Below are 26358 nucleotides of genomic sequence, written 5' to 3'. Positions count from 1 at the left end.
ACAAATTTAAAAAGCACAGGGGATGAATTAATGAAATATGAGAAGAAATTAATGGAGCAAAATTTAAAATATAGACTTGATTAATAATAAAAAAGATAGCTCTTTAAATAGATCAATTCCATAAAATAGATTGTCTTTGGCAATCTATTTCAGAAAAAAGAAAATATAGGCATTAGGAATGAGAAAGGGAATATTAATATGGACACCAGGGAGATTATTAATAATTAAAGAGAGAATAGCAAATACTATATACTAATATAATTGCAAATTTATGTGAAATGGCCAATTTTGAGGAAATTACAAATTATCAAAATTGAAGAAGAGTTAAGAAACCTGAATATACTGCTATAGTGAAAAAACTGAAAAAATTAGGAAAAGACCACCGAAAATGACCTGAGGCCCAAAAGCTTTTGCTGAGTAATTCCACCAAACATTAGAGGAGAAAATTTCTACATTATATGAAGTGTGACAGAAAAATAACTCATCTCAAGTTATTTAAAGCTAGGAAAATAACTCATCTCAAAAGGGAGTATTATTTTTGACACAAAAATTAGTGTATTAAACAAAAGAGAAAAAAGCATTAAATTAAGAGACTGTTAACTAGTTTTATTAGCACAAACAAAAGTTCAGAAATCCTAAGTAAATGATTTCAGCAGCGCTTTAAAATAATTTTTCCATTGCCAAGGGTGATTGGCAAGTAGAAGGCTAGTGTAGTAAGTCTAATAAGAGATTGGACCGGGCTGGTGGTAATGGAGGTAGGGGAAAATGCTTGGGTTTGATAGAATTCTGTATTTATTTTGAAGGGAGGGCTAACAAGAATTATTGATTAATCCAGATGTGTGATATTAAAACAGAGGGAAGAAAGGAAAGGAGGCATCAGGGTTTTGCCTGAGCCAATGGAAGGCTGGGAGGCCCTCCATGGGAGGGCCTGCAGGATGGACAGGTCAGGGTGTGTGTTCAGGGGGTGGTTCCTAACAGACAATCAGTTTTGAATGTGCTAAGTTGGAGATGCCTAATAGATTTCCAAATGGGAGATGTTAATTAGTAAGTTGTATATATGAGACTGGAGTTTAGGTAAATGTTCTGGGTTAGAGATATAAATTTGAGATCATTAGTAATATGATGATTTAAGAACCATCGACATACAGATAGTAGCTAAAGTCATGAACCCAGATGAGATCACTTGACAGGTGAGTGTGGCTCAACCCTGGAACATAACATTTAGAAGCCTGAGACTTCTAAGGGAGGAAGAAGTAGAAAGGAAGACTGAACACAAGAGGTGGAAAGAGAATCGGGGCATATGTTTCTTTTAAATAAAAAATTATTTAAAATAAAATAGAGCAATCAACTATGTCAAATGGTGCTGGAATTCTAAGGGAAAGGAAGACTGAGAGCTGACCTTTGGGTTTGGCAGTGTGGGGTCATTGGTGACCTCAGTGAGAGCTGTTTTCTTGGAGCAATTGGAATTTGTGAGAGAAGAGAAATTGTAGGCAACAATAGATACAATTGTTTTATGGAGTTTTACTTGAAAAGAGAGGAGAGAAATGGGTGGTAAATATATAGGAAAGCTATAAAGAGGCAACAAAAAGCCCCAGTTTTGTTTTAGTTTTTTTCTCTTAAAATATGGGATAAATGACAGCATGTTTATATATTTGTGGAAGTGATTCAGTAGAGAGAGAAAGTTTGATGCAATGGGACAGATAGGGGATGATGGCCTAAACAGAGTCTTTAAGGGCTTAGAGAGGCCCTATCAGCCTCCCAGGTCCTCCCTATTGCAGCTTTACCTGTTCCTTCACAGCTAATTACCATTTACTCACTTTCCATTTCTTTTCTTTCTATGTCATTTAAAAAGAGGTTTTCTAATTGATTACCAGAAAAACAAGCATAACCAAATACAACAGAGGAAGAACTAGAAAGAAAACAATTTATAAGAGGTAATACTTTTCTATGAATGAGTAGAAAATCTGGCTTTTAATTTTTAATCAGGTGAAGTATAAACCAAAGTTGATTTACTTATCCTCTAAGGGAAAGGCACCAATCAGTGTTTTTCAGGACAAAGTTTTTAATACTGGATTTTATGAAAATGCAAATAAGTTTATATATCTGATTTACAGCAATTTTCAATAAGTTTCAAAGGCATAATATTATAATGTGGTTCAGTGTTCAAAAAGTGCAGTTGACCGTACAGAAGGCTGGATTAGATTAGACATAAGTTAGAATTACGTGGAGTCAGTTCTCGTTCGTTACCTATTGCTATGGTTTGTGTATGGTTTGTTTGGCCCTAACAAGTCTCCTGTTGAAACTCCACTGCCTCCCTTGCTTCCTCTCTGGTCATGTGATATCTGCACACACTGGTTCCCCTTTGCTTCCTCCAGGAGTGGAAGCAGCCTGAAGCCCTCACCAGCAGATCCGTGAGCCAAATAAGCCTTTTGTATTTATAATTACATAGCCTCAGGTATTCCTTTGTAGCAGCAAACATGGATTCAACACCAATGCCCTCACTCACTCCAGCTGAAAACCACAGGGTTAAAGTGATGGGACCCAAGGGTGGAAGGGAAAGCACGAGGAGGAGGGGATAGAAAGCCTATCTCTTTACAGCACCCTAAATAGAATTTTCTTAAAGTCAGGCTTTGGCTAAGTGGTGTTCTTTGAATGGTCCAAAATGATACTTATAAACAAATACCTGGAGTGCAGGCAGGTATCCTATCTTGTTGATTATCAACACAGGATTTAGAAGCCAGAGGAACCAGTTGACAGATACAGTGTTCCAGTAAGGTAAAGTGAAATTCTGACATCTTGGATTTTGAAAATCGAAGAGCCCAATAAGAATTTCTCACCCAGATGGAAAACCACTCATTCTGGATAATAATTTCTCACCCAGATGGAAAATCAGTCATTCTTCATGAAGAAGAACCCCACAGGAAGACTGCAAGAAAAGTCCGTATTTATCTTATTACACAAGTTGAAATATCTTCTTCAGGCATTCAAATTTATGTTTTGTGAAAACCGGAGAGAAAAATTCTTTGCATAAATTACGGATCGGTTGTTTTAAGCTAAATTTCTTTTCAGGAACTTCGCTGCTCCTTATGAGCTACAGCTATAGCAACCTCAGAAACCCTTGTGGAGCGTCACTCCTAAGCAGGTTGGCTTCCTGAGCATATTAGTGTAAAACACTTCTCTACCTAACTGAATACAACACCCTGCTATATGGAAATAGTTCCTATTGACCCCTTAAATACTAGGAAATGCTTGCTAAAGACAGTGATCTGTTTGTACTTAAGGCAAAACCCATAATCTTAACAATAGATTACAGACGTGAACCATTTGTCTTTTAAAGTCTGTTCCCGATTCCATAATAATAAAGTGATGCAGATGATACATAGAAGATGCATATCTTATTACTCACTATGCTAGTAGGCAAGGAGTCATTTTATCTAAAAAATGATATCAAGTGATTATGATAAAAATGTTAAAAGTGGGAACTAAACACATTCCTCTTTCGCAAGACTTTAAATTACCACCTGTTTTGCCACACCATTCTTGGCAGCAACAAGTCTATGCTAGACTGTAGATTTTGCAAACTGGTACAACAGAGGAGCTGTTTTAGGCCCATAAAGATGGGTGGTCCCAGTCCATAAATTCAAGGGCCGTTTAAAGGTTGTTTGGGGAGCATTTCTTCATTGTGTAAAAAAGAATATGATAACGATCCAGTAATGGAGTAGCTGTGCATAAAATCCAATCACACCTAGATTGTGGTTTGTTAAAGATGGCAACAAAGGCATCAGATACTTTTTTGGTCATAAGTGTTTTTACAAGTTGATAATTTCTTGTTTATCTGTTCCCCTCCCCCAATAGGATTTAAACTCCATGAGAATAGTAGCCTCATCTGATAATGCTTGACACACTGCTAAATAAATATTTGTTAAAAACCTTACATATAGTCATACCTAGAAGGTATTGTGGGTTCAGTTTCAGACTGTTCCAGTAAAGCAAATATCACCATAAAGTGAGTCACAAGAATTTTTTGGTTTCTCAGCGCATATAAAGTTATGTTTATACTATACTGTAGCCTGTAAATTGTGTAATAGCATTATGTCTAAAAATGCAATGTGCATTCACTAATTAAAAATAATGCCCAGGTGCTGTGGCTCACGCCTGTAATCCCAGCGCTTTTGGAGGCTGAGGCAGGCGGATCACGAGGTCAGGAGTTTAAGACCAGCCTGACTAACATGGTGAAACCCCATCTCTACTAAAAAAAAAAAAAAAAAATTAGCCTAGCATGGTGGTAGGCACCTGCAATCCCTGCTACGCAGGAGGCTGAGGCAGGAGAATCGCTTGAACCTGGGAGGCAGAGGTTGCAGTGAGCCGAGACCGTGCCACTGCACTCCAGCTTAGGCAACAGAGTGAGACTCTGTCTCAAAAAACAAAATAAATACAATTATGTATGGCTTTATTGCTAAAAAATGCTAAAGATTATCTGAGCTGTCGGCAAGTTGTAATCTTTTTGCTGGGGGAGATTCTTGCCTAGATGTAGATGGCTTCTGATGTATCAACATTGTGGTTGCTGAAGGTTGGGGTGGCTGTGGCAATTTTTAAAAATAAGGCAACAATAAAGTTTGCCACATCAGCAGACTCTTCCTTTCATAGAAGATTTCTCTGCAGCATGCAACACTGTTTGAAAGCATTTTGCCCACAGTAGAACATTGGGGTTCATCAAACCCTGTCTCTGCCTTATCAACTAAGTTTATAGAATATTCTAAATCCTTTGTCATCATGTCAACAAATGTTCGTAGTATCTTCACTAGGCATAGAAAGTGGGATTGCAGGCATGAGCCACCACACCTGGCCAAGGACTAATATTTTGAAAGGAATGTTTTTTGGAGCAGTAGCTTTCAACAATGGGCTTAAAATGTTCAGCAAACTATGCCAAAAACAGATGTGATGTCCTTGTGCCTTTGTTCTTGCATTTCTAGAACACAGGCAGAGTCAATTTAGCATAGTTCTTATGGGCCCTAGAATTTTTGCAGTGGTCACTGAGCCTTAGATTCAACTTAAAGTCATCAGCAGCATTTGTCACTAATAAGGGAGTCACCTGTTCTTTGAAACTTTGAAGCCAGACGTTGATTTCTCCTCCAGTTATAAGGGTCCTATATGACACCTCAATGTTGTAAGAATGTTTTGTCTGCTTTGAAAATCCACTGTCTAGGATAGCCACTTTCATCCATTATCTTAGCTAGATATTTTGGATAACTTGCTGCAGCTTCTCCATCAGTACTTGCTGCTTCACATTGCACTTCTCTGTTATGAAGATGGCTTCTTTCTTTAAACCTCATGAAGTAACCTCTAGTAGCTTCAAAGTTTTCTTCTGCAGCTTTCCCACATCTCTCAGTCTTCTAATTGAAGGGAGCTAGGGCTCTGGATTACACTTTGCTGTAAGGGAATATTGTAGTTGGTTTGATCTTCTATCCAGACAACCAAATCTTTCTCCATATTAGCAATAAGGCTGTTTCTTCTTATTATTCATGTGTTCTTTAGATTAGCACTTTTAATTTCCTTCGAGAACTTTTTCTTTGCGTTCACAGCTTCACTAACTGGAGCAAGAGACCCAGTTCTCAGCCTGTCTTGGCTTTTGACGTGTCTTCCTCACTAGGTTTACTTATTTCTAGTTTTTGATTTAAAGCGAGAGACATGTGACTCTTTCTTTCACTTGAACACTTGGAGATCATTGTAGAGTTATTAATTGGTTTGTCTAATTTCAACATTGTTTTGTCTCAGGATTAGGGAGGTTCAAGGAGAGGAGGGGAGATGGGAGAATACTTACAGATGATTAAATATCACTGACTGTAGATCACCTTAACAGGTACAATAATAATGAAAAAGTTTTGAAATACAGTGAGAATTACAAAATGTGACATAGAGACATGAAGTGAACACAGGCTGTTGGAAAAGTGGTGCTGATGGGCTTTTTTGATGCAGGGTTGCCACTCACCTTCCGTTTGTAAAACATGCAGTATCTACAAAGAGCAGTAAAGCAAAGCACAATCAAAATGAGGTATGCCTGTGCTGACATTCAGAAATACATCTGTTGGGTAAAGTACTTAAACTACATCTTTTCTTTCCCTTAATTTTCTCATTATTCAGTTGCCCTTGAATGCTTAATCCTTTTCTACTAGCAATCTTAAACTTAAAAAATGTTTGCTGTATCAGTCAGTGATTTAATACTATTTTATCTCAAGGATCCCTTTTCGCTAAACTTGTTAGTGTGAAAAGCCCTTTTCATCTTGTGAACCTTTTTGTCCTAAATGAGATTCATTAATTTATAAAAAGCCCTTTGAAAATTATAATGTTCTTTTGGAATATTAGTTTTTATTATTTCTGTTTTATTGAACTGAGCTAATGATGTGTTTTCAAATTACTGCCTTGTTGATTTGCAGAATCCCTGCCTGTGTGCTTTCTACTTTGACATGAATTCATTGTCCAGGGACAGTCCTGATAATCAGCCATGATCGTTCTGTCCTCATGCCCTGCTTGTTCCTCTGCTACCCTCTCTTTTAGTACTTCCTCCTGCAGTTTCTGTCATCTGTGCTAGCGTTCTTTAAGATGCATTCTCTAAACTTCGGAACTATGCTACTCCTAAATCATACCTGATATGGTTTGGCTTTGTGTCCCCACCCAAATCTCACCTTGAATTGTAATAATCCCCATGTGTCAAGGACTTGACCAGATGGAGATAATTGAATCATGGGGGCGATTTCCCCCTGTTCTCATGATAGTGAGTGAGTTTTCACAAGATTTGATGGTTTTATAAGGGGCTTCCCCCTTTGCTCAGCACTCATTCTCTCTCCTGCCGCTCTGTGATGTGGTACCTTCCACTGTGATTGTAAGTTTCCTGAGGCCTCTCTAGTCATGTGGAACTATAAGTCAACTAAACCTCTTTTCTTTATAAATTACCCAGTCTTGGGTATGTCTTCATAGCAGCGTGAGAAGAAACTAATACAGTGCCTTGTTTACTCTCCTGTAATCCTTTGAAACAGCTCTGTGTAGCATTTCTTCTGTGCTCAGTTACACTGTAGAACAAGTGAAGGTGGCTGCTTTTTCTCTTTTCCCCATAGTGCTAGGATAGACTCAGGGTGAATATCTAATGGCCCTTTATATGCTGTTTAGGATTTTAACATTTTTTAAAGTAAGCATTTGCAAAGAATCAGTGGCCTCCTCTGTGTTACCGCCAAGCTTTTCCACCCATACCTGTGTAGCTCGCAGATTTCCTTCGTGGGTCATTATAGTTGCTCATTACAGAAGGGTTAGATTTTTAGCCTGTGCCATTTGTGTGATATAGATCACCTTTATTTTTAACAATTTTTCTTTAAAATGCCTATATCATTTTGATAACTCAATTCTTAAGAATATAAAGCACTGAAAAAAGGGGGGTACCTTCTTGTAAAGTTAAATATACATTTATCTTGCAATCCAGGAATTTTACTCTGAATTTGCTAAAGATCATTGAAAACCTGTGTTCACAAAAAGACTTCCATAAGAATGTTCATAGCAGGCTTTATTCATAATAGCTCAAAACTGGAAACAAACATCCCAAATGTCCAGCAATAGTATGGCAGATAAACAAGTTGTAGTACATTAATACAATGGAATGTTACCAGTAATGGAAAGGAACACACTACTGAAACACATAGTACCATGGCTGGTTTGCCCTGACATCCTGTTGAGCCAAGGTAGTAGGTTCAAAAGAGTACGTATTGTATGATTCCATTTACAAATAATTCCAAAAGCTGGCAAAACTAATCTATGGTGGGAAAAGTCAAAAAGAGCGGCTGTCTTGAGGACAGGGATTGATTAGAAAGGACTATGGAAGGGAGTTTATGAAGAGATGAAATGTTCTTTCTTGGTAGGATGTATGTTACAAGGATTTATGCACTAGTACCATTAAGATTTGTATATTTCAGTGTCTGTAAATTTTACCTAAAAAACTAAAAAATATTAACATCTAGTTAATACATTTACTATTTGAAGTGGTATGGCTTAGCAATTCTAAAACTACCTCTGTGTATTCTAGACTTGAGAAAATATATAAGTATATTAAGGATATTGACAGCCAGATTTCACATGTTGGGTGAGGTAATTACAAATATGGAAATAGGAAATAGTGGAATGTATACTGTAGTGTTTGGTTGGAACCGGAGGTGTCAGAATGAGTCATGGTTTTTCCTCTCTCCTAATATATGTATATGTAAGTAGACAAATACATGCAGAATGACAATTATCAGCTTGCACATACCTATGTGTGTGTTTGTGTGTGTGTGTGTGTGTATATATATGCCGAGACCAGCTCGGTCGGGGAGACCCTAACCCAGTGGCGCTAGAGGAATTAAAGACACACACACACAGAAATACAGAGGTGTGAAGTGGGAAATCAGGGGTTTCACAGCCTTCAGAGCTGAGATCCCCAAACAGAGATGTACCCACATATTTATTAACAGCAAGCCAGTCATTAGCATTGTTTCTATAGATATTAAATTAACTAGAAGTATCCCTTATGGGAAACGAAGGGATGGACTGAATTAAAGGAATAGGTTGGGCTAATTTTCTGCAGCAGGAGCATATCCTTAAGGCACAGATCGCTCATGCTATTGTTTGTGGCTTAAGAATGCCTTTAAGTGGTTTTCCGCCCTGGGTGGGCCAGGTGTTCCTTGCCCTCATTCCGGTAAACCCACAACCTTCCAGTGTGGGCTTTATGGCCAGGAACATGTCACAGTGCTGCTACAGAGATTTTGTTTATGGCCAGTTTTGGGGCCAGTATATGGCCAGATTTTTGGGGGGGCTTATTCCCAACATGTCCCCCTTATTTGATCTGCAAATCGATAAAAGCAAAGGCAGCTTTGTGACGGTGAGCTACTTCTCGCAGGAGTCAGGATCCACATCTGCAGACTATACAAAGACAAACAACACAGATTTATGAAAGCACAATCATCATTGAAATTACAAAGCTTCCAAGTGTTTTTATCCATATTAATGGGTTACTAGCTGCTAATTTGTCTGCAGCTCCTTTAAGCACTCCAGTTCCTTGCATTAAGCTCAGGTATGCCTGGGATGCTTTAAATATTTGTTCTTTTAATTTTGCTGTATCCAAAAACAAGTTTGTAGATTGTCCTTCTAGATGCTTTTTTATTCTTTCCCAAATTTTGATCTTACTAAGAGCTATTAATAGTTTCCACAAATCCTTATGTTTAACTCCTACAACGAGCCATATCATTTGAGGTTGAGGTGCCACTATACCACCATGGTTCCAGATAATAGGAACTTTTGCTGTATTTTTTGCCATTTCTACCATCTGACCGTTTTGTTCAGATCAGCTGAACATAGTGTGGCTGTGGCATGCAGACTGAGAGGTGCAATTCAAGCTAAACATCCCCTTAGGGGACCAATTAATAATGATTCCATAGGAATCGTTGTGCAGCACCTCTGCCTGTTCTGCAATGCAATCTTACTAAACAAGTATGTTCACTTTTTCTAACTGGGTCCAACCCTGTTTACAAAAAGGTTTTTGAGGGTGGTATGCCTCAATTATAGTAGCAGATTTATTATGGTAAATACTGAGATCAGAAAGCATGTGTAACTGTGTTATAGAGTGATTGCATCTAGGCATTATTGCCAGCCAAGATTGATAAATATGCCCAATAAGTATAATCATTCTCTGTGTCAGCCCTTGTTGAAGGAATACTCATGGCAGTGGTGATCACTGCTATCATAGCTGCCATTAAATTACTCGTTGTGACTGGTTGTACCGCTTTCCTCAGGTTTTCTTCTGCCATCTGTGACAGCTTCTTGATCTGTCCCCAGGTGGGTGGCTGTGTTTGACGGGTGTTGCTCGTGACAGTTGGGGTCCTCCTCAGCATCAGTCTCGACATGGCTGCAACTGGGGGGTCCTCGGGATCCTCCCAGAATCTCTTCCTCGGCATCTGGCTCATGATAAGGTTTTAGGTGTCTTGATGGCATCCAAATCGGCTGTTGATTTGGTCCTGGAGAAACACAAGCATAACCTCTACCCCAAGTTATTTTACCTATTTCCCAACGTTTTGTTATTGGATCTCTCCACCAAATCAGTTGTTCTGCTTCTGTCTTTGCATCTGGTTTCTGTAGATACTGTTCAGCTGCTGATAACATCTGGCCTTTGGACAGGCTCAAAAAATTTGAAGTTAATAATGCTAGATTCAATTGCATCTGTGGGGTTCCATATTCTCTATTTCCCCCTTTTGCAACTGCTGTTTTAGGGAAAGATTCATTCTTTCCATTATGGCTTGTCCTTGAGAATTGTATGGGATACCAGTAATGTGTTTAATATTCCACATAGAGAAAAATGTAACTAGAGCTTGGCTAGTATAGCCTGGGGCATTATCTGTTTTAATAGAAGCTGGAATGCCCATCACCGCAAAACACTGCAAAAGATGACGTTTAACACAGGCAGAAGACTCCTGTTTGGCATGTAGCCCAAAGTGAGAAAAGGTGTCCACACATACATGTACATAAGCTAGTCTCCCAAACGAGGGAACATGTGTGACATCCATTTGCTAAAGAAGAGTTAGGTTCCAGTCCTTGAGGATTAACTCCTCCTGTAAAAGATGAGGAATATAACATTTGGCAAGTTGGGCATTGTTGGATAATATTTTTAGCTTCTTTCTAGGTAATGCTGTATCTGCGTTTGAGGTCAGAGGCATTAACATGGGTTAAATTGTGAAAGTGTCTAGCATTAGATATTGCATTAGCAACTAGGTGATCGGCCATTTGATTCCCTTCAGTCAAAGGTCCTGGAAGAGGTACATGAGCCCTAATGTGAGTGATGTAAAAAGGGTGCATTCTACTTCTAACTGCTGTTTGCAATTGGGTAAACAAAGTCATCAGTTGTTCATCTGTATGAAATCGTAACTGAGCATTTTCAGTTAACTGTGTGGAATGAACCATGTATGAAGAATCAGAAATCACATTAATAGGCATATCAAAAGCAGTCAATACCTCAATTACAGCTACAAGCTCTGCTTTTTGAGCTGAAGTATAGAGCGTCTGGAAAACTTTACTTTTTGAGCCAGAATAAGAAGCTTTTCCATTACTAGATCCATCTGTAAAACAATGAAAATGCTAAGCAGGCTGCAGGTTGTTTACTGCAGGAATTGTAAATGCAAGCCATTTACAGTCTTGCTCAGCTAAAGGGATAGCAAACAAACAGTCTTTTAAATCTATGACTAATTATTAAAGGCCAATTTTTTGGAATTGTAGCAGGAGAAGGCAGTCCTGGCTGTAATGCTCCCATAGGTTGTGTAACTGAATTGATAGCTCTTAAGTCAGTTAACATTCTCCATTTACCTGATTTTTTCTTAATTATGAAAACTAGAGAATTCCAAGGGGAAAATGTTAGAGCTCTGTGCCCATTTTCTAATTGTTCAGTAACTAATTTCTCTAAAGCCTCCAGTTTCTCTTTAGTTAGTGGCAATTGTTCTATGCAAATTGGCTTATCTGTGAACCATTTTAAAGGTATAGGTTCTGGAGGCTTAACAATGGCCGCCATCAAAAATTATTTCCTGATCTTTGGCAGGAACTTTGTTTTTCCACTTGAAGCGGTTTTTTCAAACCTTGCAAATTTTTTTTTAGTCCCATACCAGGGACATACCTCATTTCATGCATTGTATGTTGATTCTGAGGGCTATATAATTGTTCTGGAATTAGAACTTGCGCTCCCCATTGTTGTAATAAATCTCTTCCCCGTAAATTTATAGGTGCAGAAGTTATAATTGGTTGAATAGTCCCAGGTTGTCCATCGGGCCCTTCACAATGCAAAATATAGCTACTTTTATATATTTCAGGGGCTTTACCAACTCCAACTATGTTAAATTGAGCGGGTTGAATTGGCCAATCGGACGGCCAGTGCTGTAGAGAAATGATGGAAATGTCTGCTTCTGTATCTACCAAACCTTTAAATTTCTTTCCCTGAATAGTTATTTCACAAGTAGGACGTTTATCAGTAATTTGATTTACCCAATAAGCTGCTTTGCCTTGTTTGTGCTTCCAAATCCTCCTGTTCGTTTAATTTCACTTTTTCCCATTCCCACATATGGCACAATCAGGAGCTGTGCTATGTGCTCTCCTGGCTCTGCTTTCCAGGGAACAAAAGTAGATACGACAACTTGAATTTCCCCATTGTAATCTGAATCAATGACTCCTGTATGTATTTGTACCCGTTTTAAACTTAAACTAGACTTTCCTAAAAGTAATCCTATTGTACCCACTGGCAAGGGTCCACAGGCTCCTGTTGGGACCTTTTGTGGGGGTTCCCCAGGCAGAAGGCTCGCAGCTTTTGTGCAGCATAAATCTACTGCGGCACTACCGGCTGTGGCAGGAGACAGACATTGTACAGGGGTGAGGGAATGGCCTGAGCTGGAAATGGCCCGGTTTAGAATAAGGCCCGGGACGGGTCCCTCATGGCATTTCCCAAAATCGGGTTCCCATTTTTATCAAACTTAGAGTGACACTGAGTAGCCCATTGTTTTCCTTTTTTACATTTTGGACATATTCAGGCTCAGCAGTTTTCTTTTTTCCCCTATCTGGCGGCCTGACTCGCTGATTTTTTTCTACATTCTTTTTTAGTATGACCATGCTTCCCACAGTTAAAACAAGCTCCAGGAAACGGAGTATTTCCTTTATCCACTCTCAGTCCTGCCATTGCCTGTGCTAGCAGAGTAGCTTTATGCAGGGTACCTCCGATACCATCACAGGCCTTGATATAATCAACTAAATGTGCTTTCCCTCTGATAGGTCACAGAGCAGCCTGGCAATCAGGATTAGCATTGTTGAAAGCTGATAACTGCAATACTATATCCTGAGCAGCCGAATCTGCAATCATTACCTATATTATATATATATCTATCATTATCTATCTGTCTATCTATCTATCTAATGCATTAGAAGCATTGACAGCAGTGTGATATAGCTTCAACTCTTGGATTTTAAATGCCATTTTCTACTAAAGGGAACTGGGATTTCTTTGAATTAGAAATGGCTGATTCAAGGGCTGGCAAAGTATGTGACAAAAAGCTAAGGAAGTGTTGAAGGAATCATTAGGACATGTCAAAAGCATATAGGAGCTATCTTGAAGGGGTTTCTGCTTGCCAAATCTGGGCCAATTTGAGCATCAAATTAAATGACAGTAATAGTGGATCATGCCCTGTTGTGTAAGATAAGTCTTTGATCCCATGTTCACATGGAGGAAGTCAGGGAGGCAGCCAGGCAGGCTCACTCTTCTTCGGATTATGGCTTTCTAGCTTCATCACTTCATTGTTTCGCTGAGAAAAATTCAGAACCTCAATCTGATATTTAGAAAACATCAGACAAACCAAAATTGGCCTATATTCTTCAAAAGTATCAAGTTCAAGAAACACAAGACGGGCTGAGGAACTGTTGTACGTTGAAAGATGCTAAAGAAATGTGATGCCTAAATAGCATATGTGATCTGGGATTTGAACTTAGACGGGTGGGGGGTCATAATCCTTTATAGGACATTTTTGGGACAACGGGTGAACTGTGAATGTGGGTTTTTATTTAGCTAATATTGTTGCAGAAATGTTAAATTTTCTGATCATGGTAACTGTATTTAACTTGTAAGGGAATGTTCTTTTACTTGGGAAATGCACACTGAAGTGTCTAGGAATAAAGGGGCACACCAACTTGCTCTTAAAATATTAAAACATATTTATAAAATGTGTGTGTGTGTGTGTGTGTGTGTGTGCATGCATGCACATGTCCATGTGTGGACAGAAAGATTGATAGATACAATTTACTGATAGAATGCTAAGGCAAATAAGACAAATGGAATTACTGGTAAACCTTAGTGTCCTGGTTTAGCTGCTGTCACAAAGTCCCATAGACTGGTGGCGTAATAAACATCAGAAATTACAACTCTGGAAGCTGTGAAGTTCAAGATCAAGGTGATGGCAGATTCGGGGTCTGCTGAGGACTCTCTTCCTGATAAGAGGCAGCTGTCTTCTTGCCGTGTCCTCACAGGGTGGAAGTGTCCTGTCCCTAATCCCATTCATGAGGGCTCTATTCTCCTGACCTAATCACTCCCCTGAAGCTCCCACCTCGTGATTGCATCACAGTAGGGGTTAAGATTTCAGCATAGGAATTTTAGGGGGAGACAGAGATACAGTCTATAGCTCTGGGTAAAAGGTATACAAGGTGTTTCTTGTACTATTCTTGTAATATCGAAATTTTTCTGTAAGATCGAAATTATGTCAAAATAAAACATTATGAACAATATAAAAAGAAACAAAGGAATAATATAAAAATGATGAGAAGATATTTTTCCAATATTGAAGTTTATATTAGAAACTGAGGAGCTCCTTTTTATGCTGTTAAATATTTATCCAATTTAACATTTGTCTCATTATGGCTTCTTGTTTATTGTTGGCCTTCAAGATATGTTGGTGCCACCTCATAGAATCACAGACTCTCGGGACTAACAGGGGTCACAGTTTCCATGTGATTACTGAATTGCCTCTAAACTTTTTTGGCTAAGTAGCTGTCTAATGCATGTTTACATAAGTAATTCATTTTAGCAGTCATGGGAACATTCGTCCTCCCGGTTAAACTAGCTTTTACTTTCTTTCTGAACCAACAACTAACACTGATTTGTTCATTACCATTTTATTTTTTAAAATATTATTTCCCCTTAGGCAAGAGAGTGGCTTTCCCCTGGTTCCCAAACTGTGTTCCAAATGCCCTGAGGCACCACAGCAAATGTACAAGGGTAACTCAGGATATATTAAAATGTCATGGGAAACACAGTGGCATATGTTGGACAGAACCTGATGTAGCTTGTCATATGTTATATATATACATATATATACATATAGCTTGACAATGTTAGCTTGACATAGTTCAGTTTTAATATTAGATCACTGCAGTTCTATCGTTCAGGTCTTATCTTTGTGAAGCTGTGTTTTTGGTGGTTGCTCAAATAAAACACAAGTACTGCATGAAATCAGCATGGAACAGAATATGAAGATGGTGGTGTCCAATTTTATTTGGGAAAATATGTAGCTCCCAGCTTACTCTACTTTGGAATTTTAACTCATCTCGAATTACGAATGCTGCAGTGACGCCCAGTATAAACTTGTTGTAGGTTCTCTTAGGAATGGCATGAAGGGACTTTATGGAGTTAAAAATGCTGTAAAAATACAAGTTCTTAACATCTTTATTAGTATGCTTATTGTAATTGTTATTAGTCAAGCCATAGAATTCATGTTTATTCAGTCGAATAGAAATTGATTCCTTTATCATGGAGTTTCCATAGAAGTGTCTTACAAGTATGTGATTTGACATTCACGTAATTTGTCTCCTCAGCTTTGCCTTTCATAACAGTCCTGATAAACAACAGAATGACCACAAGGCTAACAACCAAATAACAATTTTGCTTATTCTTGTACATTTGCATGTAATTTTACATTTTACAGTATATTATGGTTTGAGTGATTTGTTAACTATGTAGATAGACCTTTAATATTTGAGTTAATATGTCAATATAGAATAGTAATTATAGTAAAAACATTTTGCTGTCATAATACTTTTGCAGTTATAATGAGCAACAAAAGGAAACAGGATGTGCTAACATTCTATTAGATGAAATATTAGAATTTGAAGCTTAATATAAACAAGAAAAAATTTTAAAACCTAGGTCATAGCTTATCTTAGAAATTGAGTGTTGGAAAGGGAAAGCGTTTTACAGACAGTATAATTCAGCCTTCTTCTTATACAAATGAGAAAACTAAAGCCCAGAGACGTGAAATGAAACCTCATGATAAACTGTCCACATCCCAGCATGTCTTCTTGTTCACACTTGTTTGTAACAACCCATTTCCTGTCCAAAAGAGATGGAGAACAGCTGGTTATTGATCTCAGCACTGCACACAGGTCATTATTAAAGAGCCTGTTCTCAGAATTATATGCTAAGAGGAAGGAGTCAGCCGTGTATCATTTGTGTGGAGCCTGAATGACTGAAAACTCCCCTTAAGCTGGCTAATGCTTCTTTCTTCCACGTGGAAAATGAAGAATTCAGAGAATGTATTGGTTTATTTAAAAGAAATATCTAGTGATTTTTAAACATGAAGCTTTTGCTTGGCTGGATCTAGGTGTTCAGAGTCTATCATTATGACTTAGGTCTCTCACTATCGTTTGGCTCAGCTTTCTTTTAGGCTAGCTTCATTCTCATAGAAGCTCCTTTTAAAGACTGTGGGGTAAAGAAAATACAGAACTAGTGGTTGGAATAAGTGGAATAAGTAAGGAAGAGAGAGGGTATGATAGAGTAGAATATTTTATCTGAAGTTATTCAGAACTTGAAATAGCTCGAATAGGATCTGGTTACAGATGATAAAGAAAATATCCTAAGTTTTGGTGACCTCATACAATGCTGTCATATTTTAGAGTCATTAGAATTTCAAGTGTTCATGATTTTTATGTAAATTCTGTAATTATGTAAATACCTATCAACAGGTACCTGGGTAAGAACAAGACTTGGACAAAAATCTGGAGCTAGAAAATAACTGAGAAGTTTTGGCTGTTAAGATTACATTTTAGCAATAAAAAGTCACAAAACTGAGTTGGAGAACAATGACTTACCATGGTCAAGTGTGCAACAAAGCAAGTAGGGCCCACAAGGCTAATGGGAGGGGGAATCAGCCCTCAGAAATGTTAGGCACCGCCCAGGAAGGCAGCAGACATGAGAAGGGAATACACACACCTAAGAGAACCTCTTTTACAGCCGAGGCTCTCAGTGCTTGGGAAGAGAGCAGGGAGTGGCTACCACAGGTAAAAGCCTAATAGTAGCAGTTAGTAGTTTTTGAAGTTTGAAATGCAGCCTAAGAATTGCTTGGCAGGTTTCTATTTTGCTGCTTTTGGTCATAGTAATTAATTGATTTATCCTGTTCTCTTTACTTGGGAAGCTCTTCCCTCAGATTTCTCCAAGTCTCACTTCTTCTGTCCCTTCCTACATGGGGATCCTTCAGTGCGGAGTTCTGTCTGCTGCTGAGTATGTCTGTTCCGGAAGTGTATTCCCAAACTGCAGTCACCAGAGGGTGTGTTGGAGACCCCATTGTGGCTCATTTTTGAGACAAACCTTGAGCTAAAACTTCATTGATCACCTGATCTCCATGAGCCCCTTTTGATTGGTACTCCTCAGTGGAGTTTGGATCTCTTAATAATTAGTGCTGCATTCCAGCCTGGGCAACAGAGCTAGACCCTGTCTCAAAATATAATAATAATAAAAAATTAATGTCAGGGTAGAGCTGATGTCCAGTAGTCCCCCAAATCTAGTAATTCTGCCTGCCCCCATAATATTGAGTCACCCAGGTAAATGGCTGCAGAACTCTTTGGGAAAGGCAGGTGGAAGATCTATGCTATAAATTTTTGGCAGCATAGTAGGATTCTTCTCCAAGGGGACCTTGCTTTCTCTTTCCTTATTTAAGGAGTTCTGGGCCTGTGAATTGGCTCATGTCTGGGAATTCAATGAAGTATTCTGACTTTCTCTTGTGGTCATCAAGTCAGATTTTTGTTCATTTAAGCCACAACTTTTCTGTTTAGACAAATGAAAAAAATATGTCAATAGGCTGCACTGTTCAGTTCCAGGGACACTGTTATCTTTGTTTTGTGTTGCTATACTGGAATACTACAGACTAGGAAATTTATAAATAAAATAAATTTATTTCTTACAGTTCTGGAGACAGAGAAGCCCAAGGTCAAGGTGCCTGCATCTGGCAAGGACCTTCCTGCTGCATCATCCCATGGCAGAAGGTGGAAGGGCAAGAGATCACGCTTTAGAGAGAGAGGAAGGTGGCCAAACTCATCCTTTTATTCAGAAACCCACTGCTGAGATAACTAATTCACTCCCCCAGTAATGGTATTAATCTATTTATGAAGACAGGGCCATCATGACCTAATCATCTCTTAAGGTCCCACCTCTCCGTACTGTTGCGTTGGGGATTAAGTTTTTAACACAAACTTTGGGAGGTACATTTAAACCATAGCATTCCACCCCTGGCCACCAAAATTCATGTCCTTTTAACATGCAGTGTACATTAATTACATTTCAGTGGCCTCAAAGTTCTTAAGTTGTACAGCATCAGTCCAGGGTCTCATCTAAATCAGGTATGAGTGAGACTCAAGGGACAATTCGTCCTGAAACAGACCTTCAGCTTTGAGCCTGTGAAATCAAAACAAGTCATCTACTTTCAAAATTCAATGGTAGAAGAGGCATAGGATTGATATTCCCATTCCAAAATAGGAGAAATAGACAAGAAAGGGGGTAACTGGTCCCAAAAGTCCAAAACTCAACAGAGGAAACAACATTAAGTTTTAAAGCTGGAGAATAATCTTCTTTGACTCAATCTGTCCCATTCTGGGCACACTGGAGTTGGGGTTAGGCTCCCTAGGCCTTGAATATCCTTGCCCTTATGATTTTGCTGGGGCCAGCCCACACTTCAGCTCTCAAAGGTTGGTGTCTCATGCCTGAGCTTCTCCAGAGTTGTGGAGTTGTAACTCTACATTTTGGAGTCTCTGAGATGGCATTGCTCCCAGGGCTTCTCTAGGTATTGGCCTACTGGGGGCTGTCTGTGCGGGCTCCACTGCTGTAACAAGTTTGTCCGTGGGCCCCAGGCTGTCTACTACATCCTTTGAAATCTAGGTAGAGGCTGCTGTGGCACCACAGCTCATGCAGCTTGCAAGTTTGCAGTTAGTATTATGTGGATACCACTATGACTTATTGTTTGTGCCCTCTGGAGGTATGGCAGGAGCTGCACTTGAACTCACTTGAACCGTGGCTGGGGCTCACATTGTGAAGGAATGCAGGGAGTAGAGTCCTGAAGTTGCCTGGGCAGCAAAAGCTGAGGTTCCATGGACACCTGGAAACCTTGCCCTCAAGGCCCTGCTCTGAGCCTGTGGTGGGAGGGATGGCCTCCAAGATCTCTGAAGCAGCTTTATGGTCTTTCTCCCATTGTCTTGATGAATAGCACCCTGCTACTTTCTGTCTCTACTTAGGTTTTTAGAAAATGGTCAGTTGCCCATAAACCCTTGGTTTGTTCTGCTAAACATGTCTTTTCACACTTAACGTATCTAGGCTGCAAATTTTCCAAATCTTTCCATTCTGCTTCCCTTTTAATTATAAATTCCACCTTTAATTTCTCTCTACTCACATCTTACTATGTGCAGTTAAGAGTAGTCATGAAGATCCTTCATTATTTTGCTTAGAAATTTCTGCCACCAGATACTTGAGTTCATTGCCCTTAAGTTCTGCTTTCTATATAGCCCTGGGACATGGCTACAGATCAGTCAAGTTCTTTGTGACTTCATAAGGATGGCTTTTACTCCAGTTGCGAGTATCTTGTTCATTTCCATGTCCATGTTTCTATCAGCATTCTGATTGTGACCACTTAAGTAATTCCTAAGAAAGGTAAAGCCCTTCCTACAGCTTTTTTTTTTTTTTTTTTTTTTTTTTGGCTAAACCCTCACCAGAATTTCCCTTGATGCTTCCTTTATTGCAGTCTAGGTTCTTTACAGCCATTTCCTCCAAGTTCTTTTGTCCTCTACCCATTTCCCAGTTCCAAAGCTGCTTCCACATTTTTAGATATTTGTTATTGCCAGAGCCCCACTTCCTGGTACCAGTTTTCTGTTTTAGTCCATTTTGTGCTGCTGTAATAGAGTATCTGAGACTAGGTAATTTATAAAGAACAGAAATTTATTTCTTACAATTTTGGAGGCTGGGAAGTCCTGGGATGAGGGGCCTTCATTTGGTGAGGGCCTTACTGCTGTGTCATCCCATGGCAGAAAGGAGAAGAGCAAGAGAGAATGTACAAGAGAGAGAAGGGAAGGGGACCAAAGACATCTTTTATCAGGACCCCACTCCCGTGATAACTAATTCACTCCCCCAGTAACATCATTATTCCATTCACAAGGGCTCTGCCTTTTAAGGGTCCCACCACTCAACACTTGCATTCAGGGTTAAGTTTCCAAAACATGAACTTTGGAGGAAATGTTCAAACCATAGCAGTTGTGGTCAAGCAGCCATGCTGAATATTTCTGTGACCAAATTCCTCTGCAGCTTTGCTTCTGTTGGTTGTGCTGACAATACCCACCTTGTCTCTGGATGTTAAGTGCTCCCACTTGTCCTCTGCCACATCAATATCCCATCTTCTGGGTGAATTCAAGGAACCCAGCCATATGGCAGCAGTTCCCTCATTAATTCCTGGCCTGCAGCAGAGCCAGGTATATATTCACATATGCCAGGGCTCCCCCTGTAAATGTGTTTCTCATGGCCTTGGTGAAGGGGGGCATCCCTAGGACATAGCCAGGGGATTGCGAAACTAGTCTCCCATCGTCAGCCAAATCTAGCATTGCAATCTTGCTAAGCCTTTGAATATATACCAGGGAAGTTCTGAGGTTTCAACTTCATTGAGCATCGGCCACTTTTGGGAACAGATTTCAGCCAACCTAGCACTAGCATACTGAGCCTTGGTGAAGGGGGCATCCCTAGGACATAGCCAGGGGATTGCGAAACTAGTCTCCCATCATCAGCCAAATCTAGCATTCCAATCTTGCTAAGCCTTTGAATATATACCAGGGAGGTTCTGAGGTTTCAACTTCATTGAGCATCGGCCACTTTTGGCAACAGATTTCAGCCAACCTAGCACTAGCATACTGAACCCAAGTTGGTGCTCTCATATAAAAACCTGCCTTATTTACATATTGGTTCTCTTCCAACTAGAATGTGAGCTCATTGAAGATAATATCTTTAATGGTTTGTTCCACTGTTCTAGGGTCTCTGATGACTAGAAGAGAGCCTCCTCTAGTGCATTGTCAGGATGGTCAGTGGTATTTGTCCAATCATTGGTTGGTTACTTACTTGTTCATTCAACAGATATTTATTGAGTATAGTGCTCAAGAAAACAGCAAGTAATAGACCTTTAGAAGTGGAGGTTATCTGAATGATCAAGAAGCAGAAAGATGGCCAGGGTTGTGACAGTGAGGGTAGACAGAGTGGGGTGTGAGACGCAGTTTTGAGCTGGATAGTAACCATGCTTTGCAGCATGGTTTGCTGCAAAGCAAACCATGTGGTGTGTTACTGTGCGAGGCGTTTTTGTCTATTATTCCAAGTGCAGTAGGAAGCCCCAGGAGTGTTTTAAGCCATGGAGAGACAGAATTTTATATTTCAAGTTTACAGTGCCTGTTGTTTTGAGACTAGGTTTAGTAAGACAAGTTTGGGAGCAGGGAGATTAGTTGGACGACTGTTTTTTATTCCTTTGGAGAAGACACATTATAGCTTGAACTGGAGCAGGGTGGGGGTTGACATCTCCCTGTCCACCTGCTGTTGTCACTGGTGCCATGGTGAAGCCTTGTGCTGTGGACATGCTGTGGGGCTGCTGCTGTGGGGACAGTGGCTGCAGTGCAAGCACCTAACTCTTGCTATGGTGGCAGGGATGAGAGCAGACCAAGGTGGAGCCATACAGATGGAAAGGAATGGAAAGTTAGAGTGGCACACAGGGCACTTGTTTCACCCAGTGCAGCGACTGCAGCAGACTTTCCTAGCATCTTACAGAGGTGCACTCAGCAAGCTCTTGTATGATATTATTTTTACTAATCAAGTTACCTAATATATGTAAAACTTCAGAAACAAAGTTAAAATTTGTAACACCTACTATTTAATATATATAGGCTGCATAGATGCAGTCTATGGATAATTCTAAATAAGAAGTTGGCCGGGCACAGTGGCTCATGCCTTCAATCCCAGCACTTTGAGAGTCTGAGGCAGAGGGATCACTTGAGCTCAGGAGATTTCGAGACCAGCCTGGGCAACATGGTGAAAGCCTGTCACTACAAAAAATACAAAAGTTAGCCAGGCATGGTGTGGTGGTGTGTGCCTGTAGTCCCAGCTGCTTGGGAGGCTGAGGTGGGAGGATGGCTTGAGCCCAGGAGGTAGAGGTTGCAGTGAGCTGAGATAGTGCCACTGCATTCCAGCCTGGGTAACAGAGACAGACCCTGTCTCAAAATAAATAAATAAATAAATAGTCATAGCAATTTTAATTTTCAATCTACTTGTTTTATAAAATAGATTATAATATTTAAATCATGTGCTATAAAAGCATAATGAATAACTTAGTATATTAAGTCATATATTAATAGTATGTTTTACAGACTAAGGAATTTTTGTTATATTTTATTTAAACTCTGTTTTTATTTTTGTTATTTTTAATCCAAAGTACCAAGATACGAATATGCAGGGAGTTGTATATGAACTAAACAGCTATATAGAACAACGGTTGGACACAGGAGGAGACAACCAGCTACTCCTCTATGAACTGAGCAGCATCATTAAAATAGGTAAGAAGCATTTTGTGTTCCTCTTAGAAAAATTGGGCAAAGATTCTTTTACAAAAAGCAGCAAAAAATACTTACTAAGAGGCAGATGAAAGTCATTTATGTTTACTTCTATTTCTGGACTAAATTTGAAGTGAAAATATTTTATTATGAAACTACCAGAGGTGAGTCAAACCTAAAACTTTCTAAATTATCTAATCCCAAATAAGTATCTGCCTGATATATACAGGTAATATACTATGCCTTCTAATTAACACCTAGTTTCCTTTGGAAAGCATAGTTTTATTGAATTAAATCACATCTTTATAAAATGTATTAATTTTAAAGAGAGACTAAGCATTTTAAATGTATTTGGGTAAATGACAATTTTATATACCATTTAAGAAATGGTTTATGTTGTGAATAGAATGGGGAAAGTTATATCAGAAAAGTACTATTTTAGAAGGATACACTTGTTTTTAGGACATGATTTTTCAGAAGGATACCCACTGTGACAATTGTATCTTTTGTTTTTTAATTTGAAAATAAAAATATAAATGATACCAACCATAATAACATTTATTTTGTATTTAACCATATGCTAAGCACCTGTCTATGCATATTATATGCATTATCTGACTTATTTTTATTACGGTCTCATGAGGTTGTTTTTATTATTACTACCATTTTACTGATGAGGAAGCTATAGAACAGAGAGGTTAAACATCTTACCCAAAGTCACACAGGTAAAAAGGAGTTAAGTAGGGGTTTAATTGAGGCAGTCCCTCCAAGATTTATGCTATTAACTATTATAGTTGCCTTCAGATGACCCTGAGGCAATTTTAGGTAAGTTAAATTATGTTTGCTTCAGTGACAATTATAGATGAATACATCAGCTTTTTGGGTTGATACTTATTTTGGTTATTTAATATTATAAATATCACTTGTGGTATTTTAAAGACTTAAAAAGTTAAACACAATTCTCAAATTTAAAAAATATTCAATAATTCTGAATAAAGTTCAATGAATACGTTACTATGTAGTACGTTGACTGCTATATGCATTTGGGCATATCATCTTAAATTTTATACTCACTGATGAAAAATGTAGAGGATATTTTAATTATACTATTAAGTAAAGCCATAAATGATTTTGTTCCATTTACTGCATGACCATTGATTCTGTTAACAAATCAATTTGAAAGACTCACATCTGCCTCTCACCCTAGAGAATGCATACATGTTAGATTCTCCCACTGAGCTCAGTTTCTTCCTTTTCTTATTACTTTGGCAGCCACAAAAGCCGATGGATTTGCACTGTATTTCCTTGGAGAGTGCAATAATGTAAGTATCTAAATTTAGATTTTGGTGCTCTAGATAAGAAAATATCATAAGCTCCTTTAAAAAAGTTATAAACAACCGACATTTCGTGATTAAGTACTTTTCATTTAAATCATTTTGTGTTTTGTTTCTATATTTGGTTATTACCAGTCAAGAATTTTACTGACATGGCAACATTTAGGCATAAAATCTTGTGTGTGTGTGTGTGTGTGTGTGTGTGTGTGTGTCTTTTCCTTTGGCTTTGGTTTGTGGTACCCTACGTTATAAATGGCATTTCTAGATTTAGTGTTTTGTACAAAAGGTATTTGGCACTGTGAGCTGGGATGTTGTAGAGGAATGCCTGTACCCTCTCTACACATGATCTACAGTAGAATTAAGTGAGAACAGAAAGTTGAACATTTTCTGGATGATTTTTAAAGTTTTTTACAGATGACTCTAAAAGTCCTAGGGCTCTGTGTCTAGATCCCTAAGCTGCCTTACTGCGGTAGGCTCAGGCCGGTCAAGGAATGGGGATTCTCAGCTGTGGCTGTTCCAGTCTTCTGCCAGCAGGCCGGATCCTGCGTTTCTGGTCTAACTTACCTGGAGCACAGCCCACTGGAAAATGCAACATAGAAAGGCACTTTCAAAAGTATTTCAAGATGTTCAATTACTGGCATTTGATTTTTGATACAGTATTAAAAAGTATACATATTTTAGCATAATCTGAGCCAATAATGCTAATATTCATAAGTTTAATGTATAAATTCCCTCATAAGTTTATTTCACACATTTTTGCTTCACATTTCTTATGTGTTAGGCATTGCTATCTTAGATTTGGAATGTATTTTTGCAATATGCTACCTGTATTCTTGAGTAATCAAAATATGTATTATGTACATTATATACAATGTTACTAGGAATTGAGACAAAAGCATTCTGAGATTTTTAATAGGACTCTTAAATATAACAGTTTTGCAAAGTCTGAAAATAGTTGCACAAAAATATTTATTGGCTGATTTAATTAACTTACAGCTTATCTTATTCATTTCCATAGCCATTGTTTTCCCTTGTATTGTAACAAATTACGCTTGTTACCTCAAAAATGAAAGGCTTATTTAGGGCAAAGACATTTTCTTGTTCATTCTTGTATTTCCAAGCCCCTCTCCTAGTGCCTTTCATATAAACAGTCAGATAAGAATGTTTATTAATTTGCATTATTCAGATATTACTACCACTTCTAAATAAACTATATTTCAGACACTGGTAGTATTCTAAAATGGTTAAGCTACTAAAATAACAAATGGATATTACTTTTTTTTGGTGCATTAAAAATTATTTTTAAAATGTCAAAGTTTTTATTATAAGTTAGTAATTTCTTTTAGAAAAATATTCTACAGTTTGCCATTATTTTTTAATTGGCTGATACGTGTGGAATGCAGTCTGTTGTGGTCCACGTCACGTTACTTCTTCTGAGCCGCCTCCAGCGGCCCCCAGTTGGCCACGCAGCTGTGCTCACCTCCAGCCCCTTATCCTCGGGTCTCTAGTTCAGATCGGGGTGGACATGTGACCCATGAGGGCCCCAGCAGATTCTTTGCTAAAACCTGTATCTTGGACTCAGCAATTCTAGCCGTTCACCTGAACAAAAGTGGTAACAATCCTGAAGTTGAGGCTGCCTCTACAGGCTGGTCTCTCCTGCCCTGTGGAAAGAGAATAGAGACAGCTGCGGGCAGAGACTGAGAGGTGCAGGCAGCAGGTACCCTATGGCTACAGTGGATGGGAGCCCAAAATGCTGACTTTGCGGGCTTGGATTTAGGTTACAAAACCCACATTCTTAATCACTTGGCTTAAAAAAATTTAATTTTTTTTTGCTTTATTTGCAGACTTCTTTATACATTGGCCTCAATGAAGTAGTTCCTCTTAGGATTCAGCAAAACGCTTTTCTATCTACAATATCTAAATTGTAATTTTATGTATCAATTTGAATTATTTAATCTTTACTTATCTTTTACTTTAGTAACTTGAAGGACTGGTACAATATCCTCTTAGTTTTATTCTGGCTCCTTATTCTAAACTCCTAAGGTCAGTCCATTTACTGGGCATGCTTCTCTCTAGGGGCACTGATTCCCTGTTCCTTCTTTCTTTCCCGCATCTCAGGGACTGAGTCTGTCTTCTTCAACTTAATATCCCTATGAACAGCGGGTACATAGCAAAATTGTAGCTGTCTCTGAGCTTCCCAAGTCAGATCCCACTGTACACTGTATTTTGCTTTCTCAACGTTATGTAAGTCTCCTTCATGGAACATAGCTGAGTCTGTGATTACATGTTTTTCTGTGATTTGAGTGGTTATTTGTTTATCTGGCTTTCTTGCTAGAATGTCAGCTTTATGAAGACAGATGCCTTGTCTGCCTGGGAGGATAATTCTTGGGGATAATTACTGTGTTTTGCTCACTCTATTTTGCCATTTATGCATTCCACCTAGATAGCTAAGGCCTTGTTATTTCCTTGACCCAGGGATTTCTGTGGGTAGGAAGAAGACTTTGGCTGAGAAATCTTAAGTTCACTCAAGTGTTTTTTTAGATGTATCTACATGATTACTACTTTCTTTGTTCTTCATTTCTTCTTGTATCTCAAGTCGTCCATC

General features: G+C 38.8%; 1 protein-coding gene across 5 annotated transcripts in view; it reads left to right on the top strand.

Moving 5' to 3' along the window:
* Positions 1–26358, top strand: part of PDE10A (phosphodiesterase 10A) — a 332525-nt gene that overhangs the window by 194738 nt on the left and 111429 nt on the right. For all 5 annotated transcript variants that reach the window (XM_031012517.3, XM_055391784.2, XM_055391783.2 and 2 more), the window contains 2 exons: positions 22302–22422; positions 23692–23741. In XM_031012517.3, the coding sequence (XP_030868377.2) occupies positions 22302–22422; positions 23692–23741 (171 nt within the window). The remainder of the gene's footprint in view (positions 1–22301; positions 22423–23691; positions 23742–26358) is intronic.

This window comes from Gorilla gorilla, chromosome 5, assembly GCF_029281585.2.
Source record: "Gorilla gorilla gorilla isolate KB3781 chromosome 5, NHGRI_mGorGor1-v2.1_pri, whole genome shotgun sequence".
Taxonomy (NCBI): Eukaryota; Metazoa; Chordata; class Mammalia; order Primates; family Hominidae; genus Gorilla; species Gorilla gorilla.
This window is presented reverse-complemented; position numbering and strand designations above follow the sequence as displayed.